This window comes from Aspergillus affinis (assembly GCF_023601865.1).
Source record: "Aspergillus affinis strain CMG 70 chromosome Unknown NODE_16_length_405296_cov_86_143545, whole genome shotgun sequence".
NCBI lineage: Eukaryota > Fungi > Ascomycota > Eurotiomycetes > Eurotiales > Aspergillaceae > Aspergillus > Aspergillus affinis.
The window spans coordinates 108,749-122,964 of NW_026515797.1; the positions used below are offsets into that span (position 1 = coordinate 108,749).

General features: G+C 49.6%; 5 protein-coding genes across 5 annotated transcripts; 4 read left to right on the forward strand and 1 right to left on the reverse strand.

Annotated features, from left to right (window-relative positions):
• Nucleotides 1–564: 564 nt before the first annotated feature.
• Nucleotides 565–1,359, forward strand: KD926_003024 (uncharacterized protein; the record flags this gene model as incomplete). The annotated part of the gene is made up of 1 exon (XM_053097306.1): nt 565–1,359. One exon carries the CDS (start codon nt 565–567, stop codon nt 1,357–1,359), a length of 795 nt encoding a protein of 264 aa, XP_052958655.1.
• A 449-nt stretch (nt 1,360–1,808) lies between these two features.
• Nucleotides 1,809–3,657, forward strand: KD926_003025 (chaperonin-containing T-complex subunit CCT3; the record flags this gene model as incomplete). The annotated part of the gene is made up of 5 exons (XM_053097307.1): nt 1,809–1,900; nt 1,970–2,204; nt 2,249–2,819; nt 2,878–3,515; nt 3,568–3,657. The coding sequence occupies 5 exons, from the start codon at nt 1,809–1,811 to the stop codon at nt 3,655–3,657; spliced, it is 1,626 nt and encodes a 541-aa protein (XP_052958656.1).
• A 168-nt stretch (nt 3,658–3,825) lies between these two features.
• On the reverse strand, nt 3,826–4,410 carry KD926_003026 (DUF1168 domain protein; the record flags this gene model as incomplete). Its single annotated transcript, XM_053097308.1, has 1 exon — nt 3,826–4,410. The coding sequence occupies one exon, from the start codon at nt 4,408–4,410 to the stop codon at nt 3,826–3,828; it is 585 nt and encodes a 194-aa protein (XP_052958657.1).
• A 676-nt stretch (nt 4,411–5,086) lies between these two features.
• KD926_003027 (ubiquitin-conjugating enzyme) lies at nt 5,087–10,488 on the forward strand (the record flags this gene model as incomplete). The annotated part of the gene is made up of 12 exons (XM_053097309.1): nt 5,087–5,105; nt 5,193–5,221; nt 5,504–5,983; nt 6,092–6,315; nt 6,378–6,765; nt 6,809–7,760; nt 7,991–8,155; nt 8,220–8,528; nt 9,510–9,645; nt 9,719–9,887; nt 9,957–10,031; nt 10,087–10,488. 12 exons carry the CDS (start codon nt 5,087–5,089, stop codon nt 10,486–10,488), a joined length of 3,348 nt encoding a protein of 1,115 aa, XP_052958658.1.
• A 629-nt stretch (nt 10,489–11,117) lies between these two features.
• Nucleotides 11,118–12,005, forward strand: KD926_003028 (putative methyltransferase; the record flags this gene model as incomplete). The annotated part of the gene is made up of 1 exon (XM_053097310.1): nt 11,118–12,005. The coding sequence occupies one exon, from the start codon at nt 11,118–11,120 to the stop codon at nt 12,003–12,005; it is 888 nt and encodes a 295-aa protein (XP_052958659.1).
• Between the last annotated feature and the right edge of the window lie 2,211 nt (nt 12,006–14,216).

The following is a 14,216-nucleotide window of genomic DNA, read 5'->3' on the forward strand; positions in this document are numbered from 1 at the left end:
ATATACAATCAACAAACAAAGACATAATTGGATTCATATTTTACATAGTTCATTCTCCACTTAGTTTCAAGAAGTTGGTCAAGGCTAGTAGAAAAGGGAGTGCACAGGAAGAATCTTCGTGCCCGTTTAAGTGCTGGTGATGTGTGCAGGTGGATTTGCACTAGCTGCTGTTGTCGCCCACACAAAGACGCTCAGCATGCACAGGGCTCATCTCTTGCTTCAAAAGTCCAAGGTATCTGGTTTGATTCTATTTGTACGTTCCGTCTGTGAGAGTCAAATGCTCCACCGCTTGACCGCATGTCAGGCAAGATGAGAATACATGCACAGTGAGTGCCTTGTATCGATCAACGTGAGTATTGCAAAGCTTGCTCATGTCGTCGCCTGCAGTCTAGCCTGTCGTTTGTTTACTTACCTCGTCCTCCAGCCAGCCAGCTCCCAAGGACTGAACCTCTAATCACTCTCAACCCAACATACAGCAACCTCACTCTCATGCATTGGACAAGACACCCAAATTATAAACAAGTCTACGACCACACACACATAAAAAGTCACACCCACATCACCATGACAAGCCAACTCCAATACCCCTCTAGCACCACCAGCTCCAGTTCCAGCTCCGACTCCAGCGCTATCTCTCGCCCATGGAACCCTCACCCAGACGACTCCTCCACCGAAGACGAAGAAGAAGTGCTCTTCGATCTCGATGAAACCGCCTTGGCCCAGCTCCCGGTCCAACTGCAACGCACGATGCGCGAGATCCAACGCGAGAGAGTCCGTCGATTCAGCCAGAAGCCGGAAAACATCGCTTTGGCTGTGAATGTGAACATGAACATGAACATGACCATGGTCATACGCAAGGGTACACGCTCACCTCGAACCAACGATAGCTACGCAGACAGATGGGTTCGGAACGTGATGGCTCGCAGGTCAACAGACCAGGAGATGAATATGTCGCGAGGGACAAGAGAAGTGGCGGACATGGATCTAGATCCGTTTGAGCGCGAGGGCATAGATGAAGCAATGGCAGCCTACATAATTGACGAGCACGATATGCGGACTTCATCGGATCGCTACTATGGCGGGACGATGTCAGGACGGCATATCTTCCTCGGCCGCGTGGGGTCTTTTGAGAGGAACGCGCTGGCGAGATGCAATAGTGGTAGATGCATTGACGTGCCTGAAGAGAAGTTCGCCGCGGACTATGTCTCGGAGATTCATGTGCTGGAAGCAGGGGATGAGGACAAGATGCAGCAGCGACGAGGGGGCAAGAGGGGCCAGTTTGGCAAGACAATCATGTCTGCTGTGCGTGTGCGGGTTAAGAAGAGTTTTCAGAGGTTAAGCATGTTATTGAGAAAGTGAGAGAGGCTGTTATTTTGCTGAAGTCTGGACTGGGGCTTTTCTTTCTCTTCTTTTCCAGCAAAGGTTGGAGGATGGATATTCATGTTTTGTTATCTGGGATTGGGTACGTCATCAGAGTGAAGGGATAACAATTCCAGCTATCGGAAACATATCAATGTTATCTATCCACTGCAGATCAGCATGATACAGGAGATGAAAGATGAAAGAAAAATGGAAGAAAGAAGAAATTCAAGTCAAGAATGTACTGTAGAAAGACGGCGTCGTAAAGGGAAGCGCTAAGCCTAAAGGGGATTCGCGGGCGGTGAGTGAGCCTGAGGCCGCCCTCCCGCACGGGAGAATTTGATAATGAAGCCTTTTGATATCCCCCACCTCTTGACCCTTTGAACGGCCTCTCCTTGCTCCTCTGTCCTCGTCCTTTTGAAGAATTTTGAGAACAGAATACAGCAACCATGCAAGCTCCCGTGGTTTTCCTCAACGCAGGCGGTGGTGAAAGACAGGTCGGTCGTAAAGCGCAGATGTCGAATATTACCGCCGCAAAGACGTACGTGGGACTCAATCCGATCTTACAGTTCGCCCGCTCTCGATGCTAACGTGGAGATTATCGTTACAGTGTTGCGGATATTATCCGGTCATGCCTGGGACCTAAGGCTATGCTGAAGATGCTTCTGGATCCGATGGGAGGTATCGTCCTGACCAACGACGGCCACGCCATTCTCCGAGAAATCGAGGTGTCACACCCCGCCGCGAAGAGCATGATCGAGCTCAGTCGAACCCAAGACGAGGAAGTTGGAGACGGAACCACGACGGTTATCATTCTTGGTATTCCCCGCCCTGCATTGGCTTTGGTAATTACACGCTGACGGTGAAAGCCGGTGAAATGCTTGCCCAGGCTATCCCCCAACTCGAGCGTAACATCCACCCCGTCGTCATCATCTCGGCCTTCAAGCGTGCGTTGGCCGACGCTCTCGCCATTGTGGAGGAGGTCTCGGTGCCCGTGGATATCGACGACGACAAAGCCATGTACTCCCTTATCGAGTCCTCGATCGGAACAAAATTCTCTTCCAGATGGTCGCAGCTGATGTGCAGCCTGGCCTTGAAGGCTGTCCGGACGGTCTCCTTCGACGCCGGCGGTGGCAAGCGGGAGGTTGATATTAAGCGGTACGCCCGTGTTGAGAAGATCCCCGGTGGTCAGATTGAAGACAGCGAGGTCATCGACGGGGTCATGGTCAACAAAGATATTACGCACCCCAAGATGCGGAGAAGGATCGAGAACCCCCGCGTCCTTTTGCTGGACTGCCCGTTGGAGTACAAGAAGGGTGAATCTCAGACCAACATCGAGGTCTCCAAGGAGGACGACTGGAACCGTATCCTGCAGATTGAGGAGGAGCAGGTCAAGCACATGTGTGATGCTATTATCGCCTTGAAGCCTGACGTTGTCATCACTGAGAAGGGTGTCTCCGGTAAGGAACCATTGCCTTTTTTTCGTCCTCCCCCGCCCCCTGTCTAACCATCTGGCAGATCTCGCCCAGCATTATCTGGTGAAGGCCGACATCACCGCCCTCCGCCGAGTGAGGAAGACGGATAACAACCGTATTGCCCGCGCTACCGGTGCCACCATCGTCAACCGTGTCGACGACCTCCAGGAATCCGACATCGGAACCGGCTGCGGACTGTTCGAAATCGAGAAGATCGGTGATGAGTACTTCACCTTCCTCCGGAAATGCAAGAACCCCAAGGCTTGCACCATCATCCTTCGCGGTCCCTCGAAGGACATCATCAACGAGGTCGAGCGGAACCTGCAGGACGCTATGGCCGTGGCCCGCAACGTTATCTTCCACCCCCGCTTGTCCCCTGGCGGTGGTGCCATTGAGATGGCCGTCTCCGTCAAGCTGAGCCAGCTGGCCAAGAGCATTGAGGGTGTCCAGCAGTGGCCCTACAAGGCCGTGGCCGATGCCATGGAAGTCATTCCCCGAACACTAGCACAGAACGCCGGCGCCAGCCCTATTCGCGTGCTGACCCGTATGAGGGCCAAGCACGTCGAGGGAGAGACCACATGGGGTCTTGACGGTGACTCGGGTAACCTGGTCGACATGAAGGAATACGGCGTATGGGAACCTGAGGCGGTTAAGCTCCAGAGCATCAAGACCGCTGTTGAGGTAAGTTGACATTAACACTGCTACTGTTTACAATCACTAACTTTTTGGATAGTCCGCATGCTTGCTTCTCCGTGTTGACGACATTTGCAGCGGCAAGACCGCCCAGCAAGTGGGCGCCGGTGCTGGCGGTGGTGATGAGTAAAGAGAACAAGATACAGGAATAAAAATGCGTACCTAATGCTGCACGATTAACCTTCGGACTTTCTTTGTATATCCTAGACTTCAAAATTACATGGGTATCTTCTATCGTACACTCTATCCTGGATAGTACAGTCTGGCAGTATTCTTCGGCCGTAACCAGCGAGCGCCCTTAATCATCATGAATGATCAGACCCGAAGTCTCCTCCCCCTGTGCAGTTTCCCCCGTAGTTCCCTCCCCTTCCCCAGCAGCACCAGTGCCAAAAGCAGCTCCTCCACCCGTCGACTGCGTCGTATTCCCACCCTTCGCTTTATCCTCAGTAACCCCCTTCTTCGCATTCTTTTTCTTCTCCCTCCTCCGCCGATTCTTCTCCGTCTTCTCCTCATCCTTCTTCCTCATCTCCTCCCTCTGTTTATCCCACTCCTCGTCCTCCTTCTCCTTATCCACCTCGCCCTGCATCAACCTCAGCCGCTCATACTCGCGCCGCCGACTCGCTTTGTAAACGTGGAACTCGCCCGATCCGGCACCCGCCGACGAACCCTGCACGTTGGCCACGATCTCCGGCGGGGCAGGAAGCGACCCAGAGGTCTTTTGCAGCGAGGTCCCCGGTAGACGGATTTCTTTCGAGGGGTCTTTGAAGAGGGTTTCGATCTTCGAGGCTTGTTCGTTTTGCGCGGTCACGGCGCGGCGTTTCACGGGGCGTTTGCTGCGCGGGTCGGCGCTGGTGGGGATCGATTCGGGACCGGGTTCAGACATTTTGGTGTAGGTTTGTTTGTTCGTTTGTTTGGGGGTGATGAAGGTTTGTTGGTATGAGAGGAGAGAGTTGGTTTGGGGTGGGTTGGTTGGTTTGTTGCGCTGGTGATATCACGGAGAATCGCGATTTGCAGATCAAGTGGGTTTGGGTTCAGACAAGGCAAGCAGACGTCACTCGCAACTCGACTTGCGTACTTGGACTGATCAAGAATCGCCGTCAGGAAGGGAAATGCTAGGTACTCGGAAGATAACGTGAGATAAATGCAGACAATTGTGGCGGGCGGTAAGACCCGCAAATCACCCAATGGTTAACATTGGTCAAGTCACTCTCCTAAGGAACAACATGCAAAAGTGACTTCTTCTGTTTTATTTTAACCTCAGCATGAATAATGGAATCCCGAGTAACTCCGTGAGGGTTTGACTCATCCCTCTCTCTCTATCGACCTACCTTCTATGCATCTTTCATGTCACTCTTGAGTCTATATATATCCCTGACCATGCTCACTTTTCTCACCTTGCCGCAGTCATTTGACCTGCTTGTGCTGGTTGTTCTACCTGCTCCGTTTTTTAATTTTTAATTTTTCTATTTTTGATTTCTTTCACCCCATAATTTGATTCTCTCTTTTATCTCCTACCTACTAGTCCTCTGGCCCGGTGTCGTAAACCCGCGTTCGTTGCCATGGCTTCTACTTCCAAAGGTAAGCCCGTGAATCTGCTACTGTCTGGCTTGAATGAAATCTGATAGACACCACAGTTTGATCTAAATGATCTTGTTCGTGTGAAAGGAAAGCCTGATTTGATTGGAACGGTCACTGTAAGTGGGAATCCGATTTAGGACAACCGAGGGCTTTGGCCAATCTGGGATTAACAGATGTCTTATGACTCTGATGACTATGTATGCTGCCCCTGTTTCTGATTCCCAACTGCTCTGAACTGACTTGTGACAAGATCGACGACGATGAATCTCTGGAAAAATGTTCATCGTATCCTATACCCCCGTCCCTAAGGATGTGATTTTAAATTTTATGGAAACAGAAGAGGTACTCATCGTTCTCCCTAGTCGCTTCCCCGCCGGCTAATAACTAACCATTTAAAGCCACCGTGGGGTTATGTCTTCGTCCAGTTCATCGAGTACCAACAAGGAAGCTCCCTCATCCCTGTAGACTACCTCGAACTTGTCGACCGGCTCTTTGACATCGGTACGCGAGTCAAGAAACGTCCCCAGAGCCCCATGAGCGGTACGGTCGTCAGCACATCAGTGAAATGTAGCCTCCGGCCAATCGCCTATCAGCCGGTCAATCCGCGAACTGGAGACTACGGTCCGTTGAAGCTCTCGGACAAGCCCAACGTTCGTGCCATCTGGCCGTCAGCTGCGGATTCGAGTGATGACGGCCCTCCGGAGCTGCATGACGTGCCAATGATAGAGCTTATCAACAATGAACCATTCTGCAGCAATGACTTTCTGATCTATCGACAGAATTTGGGCAGAATCGAGCGTCTCGAGCGTCAGGCGTTTTTATTGCTTGAGAACCAAAATGTCACTACAATTCATAATTTCAACCGCATCGAAACTCCTGTCTTGAATGGCAACCAAGACATTGTGGCGGTTCCTGAGCACCTTGATTCGATTCATAAATATGCTCTAGATGATGAGCGCCTTTTTGTCTGATCGTCTAAGAGGCAGTGGGCAGATCCCGGCCAGTATGCTATCACGTCTGCAAGCAACCTGAACCAAAACGATCTGAAGTCGTCTGAGGGCGCTTATGTTTTGCCTGAAGGCTACATACTGGCCACGCCTGCAACGCGCTATACTATCAATTGGATCTGTCCGAATGTTTTCGCCGTGGGCGCGCCTTTACAGGTCCCACCTGCGAGAGTATTGGGGCTGCTACAATCCACGAACATGCTGTGAAGTGTGACTTTGGTCAGTTGCCTAAAGATCTGTCCATCAGAGCTGATACGTGGCTTAGAACCGGAGATTTGGTTCGGTTTCGGGATCCACTGAATGCGACTCGGAAATACACCCTGTATCGGCGCATCCCAACCGATGAGTCTTTCGGATACGATCTGAACATTCTACAGATCATGTCTACTAAAACCGAAGTCACTGTTAAATGGCAAGACGGAAGTATCACCGCCGAAGAACCCGCCTGTTTACAAACGTTCGATCAAGCCAATGAGGAGTTATTTCCTGGGAACGTGGTCGCCTTGAAAGAAATGATTGAGATACTTCATAAACCTCCGCCTCTCAAGATGCTCCCTTTGCATCTCAATGAATCTGGGTTCATGGTGGAAAGTTACCGGCTAAAGAAGGTCGGCGTAGTCCAAACCGTTGATGGCGAGGGACGGATAGCCTCGGTGAGATGGTATGAAAACCCCAAAATCGAGCTGACCCCATAAGGGTAAGATAATGAAACCTGGCTCGTCTCTCGGAGTTCTCGGTTCGGCTGTGACAGATGTGTTTTGCTACGAGCTCGCTGCCTACCCGTGCTTGAACCCGTGGCTTGACGACATGGTGCATCTTGTCCCCGGCAGCGTTCACCAGGCAACATTATCACCACATCCCCTGCGTCCGGACTTCGGGTCTGCGGGCCTCTGCCAGATGAAATCCATCATGCCGAGCAAATTATCCCAGACGTCGACTTATCTTTCGTTCATGAAGATGAGCGTCACACACACCGAATGGTTCAAGAACTCAATCTTCATCGATACCTCTTCCCTGCCTTCTCGGTTTAGCCTTAATTACACCGAATTCAACGACAAGAAGCCCGCGAGTTTCGTCGGAAATGTTATTTCCGTAGATACCGATGGACAAATTACGGTTCGGCTTGCAGCTGCTAAAAATTGCCGTGATATCCGTGTCTCGCTGGAGAGGCTGATGTTGGTGGTTGATGGAGATGCGATTTCATCGGAGAAATTCCCAGAATGCGATTTTCCTAGCTCTCTTTCCGATGCTCTACAAGAATACCTCAAAGCTATACTAGATGGGTTATTGTGGGATTCTGGTGTTCCACCATTCGCTGATTCTGTTAACGGCGGTGAAGATCATTCGTTCACGGAATCTGGCACCGAGATTGAAGGAGATAGCAATGTTGAATACATTGAAGGGGACGGCATTGGCGCTAATATCGAATACGATGATCAATTCGAGTCACCTGTGACTGCTAACATTATGCCTTCAGAGGAGCCCGGAACTCATGAGGAATCCGAAGATCTTATGGATCTGGCTGAATTGGGAGTATCTCTAGCACGGCCATTCTCGCCAGCAGAATGCCCTTCGGCGTTCGCGCTGCTAGAAGGTCCGCCTCCATCAGACCATCATTTCTTAACCGGCGGCCAGAAAGACAACCTCGGTATGAATGTCAAACACATTCACAAAGAATATGAGATACTGCGCTCGCCACTGCTCTCTGGGATATTTGTGCGGGCTTGGGAATCGAGGGTGGATCTCCTGCGGGGTTTGATACTCGGTCCTTAGGAACGCCATATGAGTATGCACCGTTTTTGATTGACCTCCACTTCAGTCATCGCTTCCCGAAGTCGCCTCCGATCTGCTTTTTTCACTCATGGACCAACAACACAGGACAGATCAACCAGAATCTGTATGATGACGGACATATTTGTCTTAGTATTTTGGGGACGTGGACGGCAGAGAACCCGGAGGAAGGCTGGTCAGATACCAAATCAACAGTCTTGCAAATTCTTGTGTCCATCATGGGGCTTGTGCTGGTGAAGGAACCATTTTACAGTATGTTTACACCTTTTCTTATTGATATGGACCGTCTCACGTGTACTGACTCTTCTTTCGCCAGACGAAGCTGGCTACGAAGCCTTTGCGGAAGGCGGTAATAAGATACTCGAATTCGCACAATACACAGAAAAGGCGTTCTTGATGACCCGCAAGTTTATTCAGCATGCGCTTCAGCATCCTGTCGCTGGTATGGAGAATGTTATAGCATGGCACTACTTTCCGGCCTCGACACCGCAAGACGGGGACAACGTGCGCCCACGATTGTTGTGTCGAGCTATCGAGGAAGGCCTGAAAATGATCCAGCACCATAATCGCACGCGCCCCAGCGATGGGCTTGATGAAACGAACGTGGCATCGGCCTTTATCCCGCGTCTCAGTCAGGGGGCTGTGGTCATGCTGCGGAAACATATTACTGCTCTGGAACTTATTAAATCCACTTAGAGTGCTCAAACTGGCGCTTAGGTTTTATTTGTACATTACTTGATTGAACGAACTAAGAGATTAGACACAATTGCTGAATCTATGGAGATCTGCGATATGCAGGCCATCATTTTGTAGCTAGCTTCTTGCTGGATCCAATAACAAAGACAGATCTTGAAGTAGATCGCGATTGAAGATATTTTAAAGCCGCGTAGCCAGAGAAACATGGAGTAAATAATTAATAGTGAATGCCATTCCCAATTGTGAAGTCCAAGAAAGCAGACATGCAGTTGGTCCACCCTCCCTCTGCGGGCTGATCTCACGGCGGTCGGCCTCCCTCCCGTCTTTCTCTCTTTCTCCTCTCCCCTGTTTCTTCCATCCATCGACCATTTCTTCCTTCCTTCTTTCTTTCCCTCTCTTCTGGGCTAAATCATTAGTCTCGTCGTTGGCTTTTATCAAGTTCCAGTTTATTGTACGACATACACTGTTGTGTCGAGTTTGTAATTACGTCAGTTGCACACTTTTTCATTCCTTTCTTTTTTTTTCGCAACCCGACACGCGAGTTACCAGCAATGCCTAATTATCGTCTGGGTAAGTTTATTTATCATTTCTTTTCTTTTATTTCGTTTGTCAAATTGATGGATCTATCATGTGCGATTTAGCGCCCCGCGAGATCATTGATGTCATTTTGTTTTCTGTTCTTTTCGAGGGACTGTTTGCCATTCCGTCGTATCTGTTTGCTAGCTGGCTGCATTGTTCGCATCTGCCTAACATCAACCTCAATGTTAATGTTCACGCTTGCTTTCTTTTCTGGGTTTCTCTCCATTTTTTTTATGGGCTATACATCTTCTGCATTTTACATTCGCTATTTTTTCACATCTAAATTTGTCCGAAAAAGCTGTGGGAAAGTCCCTCACTAACACCACCACAGAACAAGCATCCACTGGCCGAGCCGGCTGCCAGAACAAAGAATGCAAGGACGCCAAAGTCAAGATCCTCAAGGGCGAGCTGCGCCTCGGTACTTTTGTTGATAACGAACGATTCCAAAGCTTCTTCTGGAGACATTGGTACGTCCCTTATACTGGTGCCTTATTTGGCCGTTAAAGCAGAACTCAAGAAACAAGCTAATACTCCATGTAGGGGATGCGTGACGCCCAAGATCGTTTCTCACATGCAAGAAACCATTGCCGACGAGGGCGACGGTGACCTGTCTACCATCGATGGCTTCGAGGACTTGCCTGAAGAACATCAGGACAAGATTCGCAAGGCTATCGAGCAGGGCCATGTTGACGATGAAGATTGGAAGGGGGTACGTTCTCTTGATTTTCTGTTCTCTGCCGCGCTTTGGCTGAATGTGATGCTGATCGAGTCCCGTTAGGATGTGGAGATGAACAGACCCGGCAAAAATGGGTTCCGTCAGCGTGCGACCAAGAAGAAGGCCAAGGCCGATGAGGTACCACCCATTTTCTGGGATGTATCCCTCAGAAACATGATTTAACGATGAATAGGATGATGAACCCGCGGAAGAAAAAGAACCCGTCAAACCCAAGAAACGCACCGCCAAGGCGGCCAAGAACGATGAGACCGACGATGAGGCTCCCAAGGTCAAAAAGACCAAAACGGCCGGTCGGCCCAAGAAGGTCGTCGAGAGCGAGAGAGATACCGAGAGCGAGGATAGCGAAGCCGCCACCCCTGCCAAATCCAAGGCCAAGCCGGCTGCCCGCAAGGGACGCGCCGCTGCTAAGGCAACCCCGGAGAAGAAACCCGCTGCCGGTACTAGAACGGGTGGCAGACGTCAGAAGAAGGCCGTCGCGGAGGATGAAGGAGAGGCTGAAGCTCAGGCCGAACCTGAGCCCGAGCCTGCTGTGGAGGAGAAGCCCAAGCGCGGCCGCAAGAAGAAGTCTGCTTAGGTTGCTTAACTTGGCTTAAGCGGTTGTCGCTTGTGGTTGTTTTTTCTGCTATCTTCTCTCTCTGTTTTCTCTTTCTTCTTCAGCGCAGTGGTGACCATGGTATGTATTGATCATGTTTGAGTTTGATATCTGGTTGTTGTCTAGGTTGTGGGATATGTCGGTGTCAGGGTATGCATGGTATCTTTCTATGCGTTGCATGTTGTTTCGGGCCTTGTGGACGTTGCCAACTGTTGTTGAACATACCGTCTGTCTAGCTCATCTGCTGTGTCTAATGTGTCTATTCCCTGTATTCACGTTCCCAGATCTACTCCGTAAGGTACTATTTCACTCCCAGCTTGTAAAGCCCTTCGTACTGAACGTTGTTACAATAAATTCTGGAATCGAGAAATAGGGCCACAGACGAAACGAGATTTGACATCATCTTCAATACTCTCCGCATATAGCCTTTTGACCCTTATAAGTTGTATTATTAATTTCCCCGACGCCGAGAAATCACGTCATGCATGAGCTGACAAATGGAATGGCATTTAGTTAAAGTATTCATAAGTAGAACTATAAGTAGGACTATAGAAGCCAATTTCCCAGGCTTCAGTCGGTCTTTTGTTGATATAGTAATCCTTACGTTTACAATGTCCACCACCACGGCCCAAACACCGTCGCAAGTCCCACGAGGCCCAACCTCGACGCCTTTGATCTTCTATTCCCCACCTAACGACAGCTCAACTCCCTTCAATTATGTCGAGGATCCACCGTCAGGCGTCCCAAAAAGGAATTACAACGAAGAAACGCACCGCGTCCAACTGACCGATCTTCGCGACCACGATCTCTCCCAATACACGCTCTCAAACTCTGCATTTGAAATCCTGCAAAACGTTCCAACGAAGACCACCCGTTCGACGTTCTCCTCAGACACTCTCGTCGAACAACATTATTACCCAGAAGTGATCTCCCTGCTGAAATCCCACCTCTCCCAACAACCCGGCACCGACGAAATCAAAGATATCATCCTCTTCGACCACACCATCCGACTTTCCTCACCAGGCGCACCCCGAGCCCCAGTGCTTCGTGCTCACGTCGACCAAACTCGTTTCGCGGCTACCGAGCGTGTCAAACTTCATGTTACGGACCCAGTCCTTCGCGAAGCTGCACTGTCCGGAAAGCTCCGCTACCGGATCATCAACGTCTGGAGACCACTGAATGAGGGACCCGTGGAATCAAGCCCGTTGGCGTTTGCGCATGCCCAGTCTGTTGATCCGCAGACGGACTTGGTCCCCGTGCAGCATCGGTATCCGCATCGGGTCGGCGAGACAATGGGGGTAAGGTTCAACGAGAATCAGAAGTGGATGTATCTCTCGGGCATGACGGGCGAGGAGAGGTTGTTGTTGCAATGTTCCGATAGTTCGGCAGGAGAGGATGAGAGAGCCGTCGTGCCACATACGGCGTTTTGGGATGAGAGGACGAGAGAAGGTGCCGTGGGAAGAGAGAGTATTGAGGTGAGGGCGTTGGTTTTGGGATGATTCCTTTTTTTTTTTTTTTTTTTCAGAATGGGGGGATGGGGAGGTTAAATGAATACTAATGAGAAATGACATGTTTGTCTCTTATAGCGGTTTATATGGCATATGTAAAGAAAGGGACTTCAGTGCCAAACTAGATACTAGATACTCAACAAAGCAAGTACAATACCTTTCAGCCGCGCCCTGCTGGTCGGAAATCAGTAAGGAATTTCAGCTGCCAGTTGCCGAACGTAGCCCAGGGTGTGGGTTGCGGAGGCATAATTTCTCTATTAAGTACGTCCGAGGATCTATCAAGGACATTGGCCTTGTATGTTCATGATTCATCACGAACCCCATGTCAGACTATGCCGGAAGCTCGCCTTATTCTCTTTGAGGCGGGCCCTGGTGTCACTTTTCGGGGCGTTGGGGGCGTTGAATGCTAGCTAGCTAGTACATTAGATCGAGGCATTGTACAACCGAGTCAACATAAAACTTGCCCTCGGGGGCAAGGCCCATTCCCTTTTACCATAACTTTTCTTGATGCGCCGCAAAGCGAAAATGGTCCTGTTGCGGCCATCGGGAAATCTAATCCTGGGTATGCATTCTAAGGATGGCTCTCTCTCATTGTAGGACGTATGGATGTAGCCATTTGTGTGGTAGGTTGCTACCGGCGCCAGACTCCTGAATATATTTGTTTTGATCTTTTCGACGAACAATTTTGAAAACATTTGCATTTCGGCCAATGGCCAGTCCTGTGATCCGTTTCGGACGGACGCAGTTTAAAAAAACATAGGATTGATCTCGAGGTTCACAAAACCAAAGAGGATCACTGGCCATTGGCCGGAATGCGAAACTTGCGATAAACATTGTTCAAAAATCAAGTATGATACTGTGTTGCCCTTCCATTGCTCTGATGATTTCGGTCTACGTGTGGCGTTCGTGACAGTTTCTAATATGTGCTCTGGTGTAATATATTTACAAAACTTTCGGGCCATTGGCCCGACGCAGACGTAGTCTGCCTGTGAGCAGCATATGGATGATTCAATGGCATATTGGTTTGGGAGATCAAGTATGATACCGTGTTACCCTTTCCTTGATCTGATAGTTTCGGTCTATCTACATCTTGCGTGCGTGACAGTTTCTAATGCCTTCCCTCCTGCGATAGATCTACCAATTCTTGGGGGGGGGGGTCACTACCATCTCCAATCTCTACTTTACGAGATGTTCGAGTGCATGAGGTCTTCGATTACTGGGATGATCTTGAGGGTCATGTCGACAAAGGTCAATCGGAGATTTAGGATACAGGACTACAAACAATTTGATTAGGAGTATTTCTTACGAGGAAGTTAATCTATCAAGAAGCTGCAAGGCATAAATTGATGAAGTCCCTTTTCATGATCTCTTGGCTCCGTGTGTGCAGATTGTGATAGACCTTCTCGTTGAGGACGTAACGTCGCAGCGTATCCGCTCGAGAAACCGAAGACTCGAACCAAGCCGCCGATTGTGCAAGATAATTCTGCATCACAATTCTACCGTGCAAGTGTGTAGTCCGCGTATTTAAAAGTGGGAATATACCGTTATTCTTGAGGACACGACTGCCCAAACACTTGATGCATGCCTCGTGGAGTCAACCGCCACGGTCGTCCGTACGATGTGCTGCAGAGACAATGCAGCATTGAGGACCCCTCCAGTAGATTTGGCGATGAGGCTCTCTTCTTTCTATCAGGCCGGATCCTTAACTGTGCTTTAATGGCAGTCTTCGCGCTCTTGATCGTGCTGTCTAGTTGTGAGTCCCCATCTGAATTTGCTATAGACACCGTCAAAATCTATTCGATCTTTTCTTTCTCCTCTGGCGTCGATTGGACATAAGCAGGAGGCCAAGGATCCAGATGATTGCCCGTATCACCTTGAAGGCTTTGGTGGTTTATTGTAGTGCCGATCAACTGCTCTGAAACAAACTCTGTGCTCTTTGGCAGTGTTTGGTCAGGCTGGTTTGTGTGTATGACCAGGCCTGGGCTCAGGGAGGTCGTTTCATCTTTCGTTTTCTTGCGAGTGATTGATATGAAAGGCCTGAAAATCCAATTACTGAAAATATTGGCATGTCCAAAGATTATGAGTGATGTCTTTTATGTGACCGAGGACAAACAGACAGGCCGGATCAACTTAGGCTCGAGTTCGTAGACAGAGTGTGTTCCTCACCAAAGTGTAACAATTTACAACCTAGGATATTTCAGA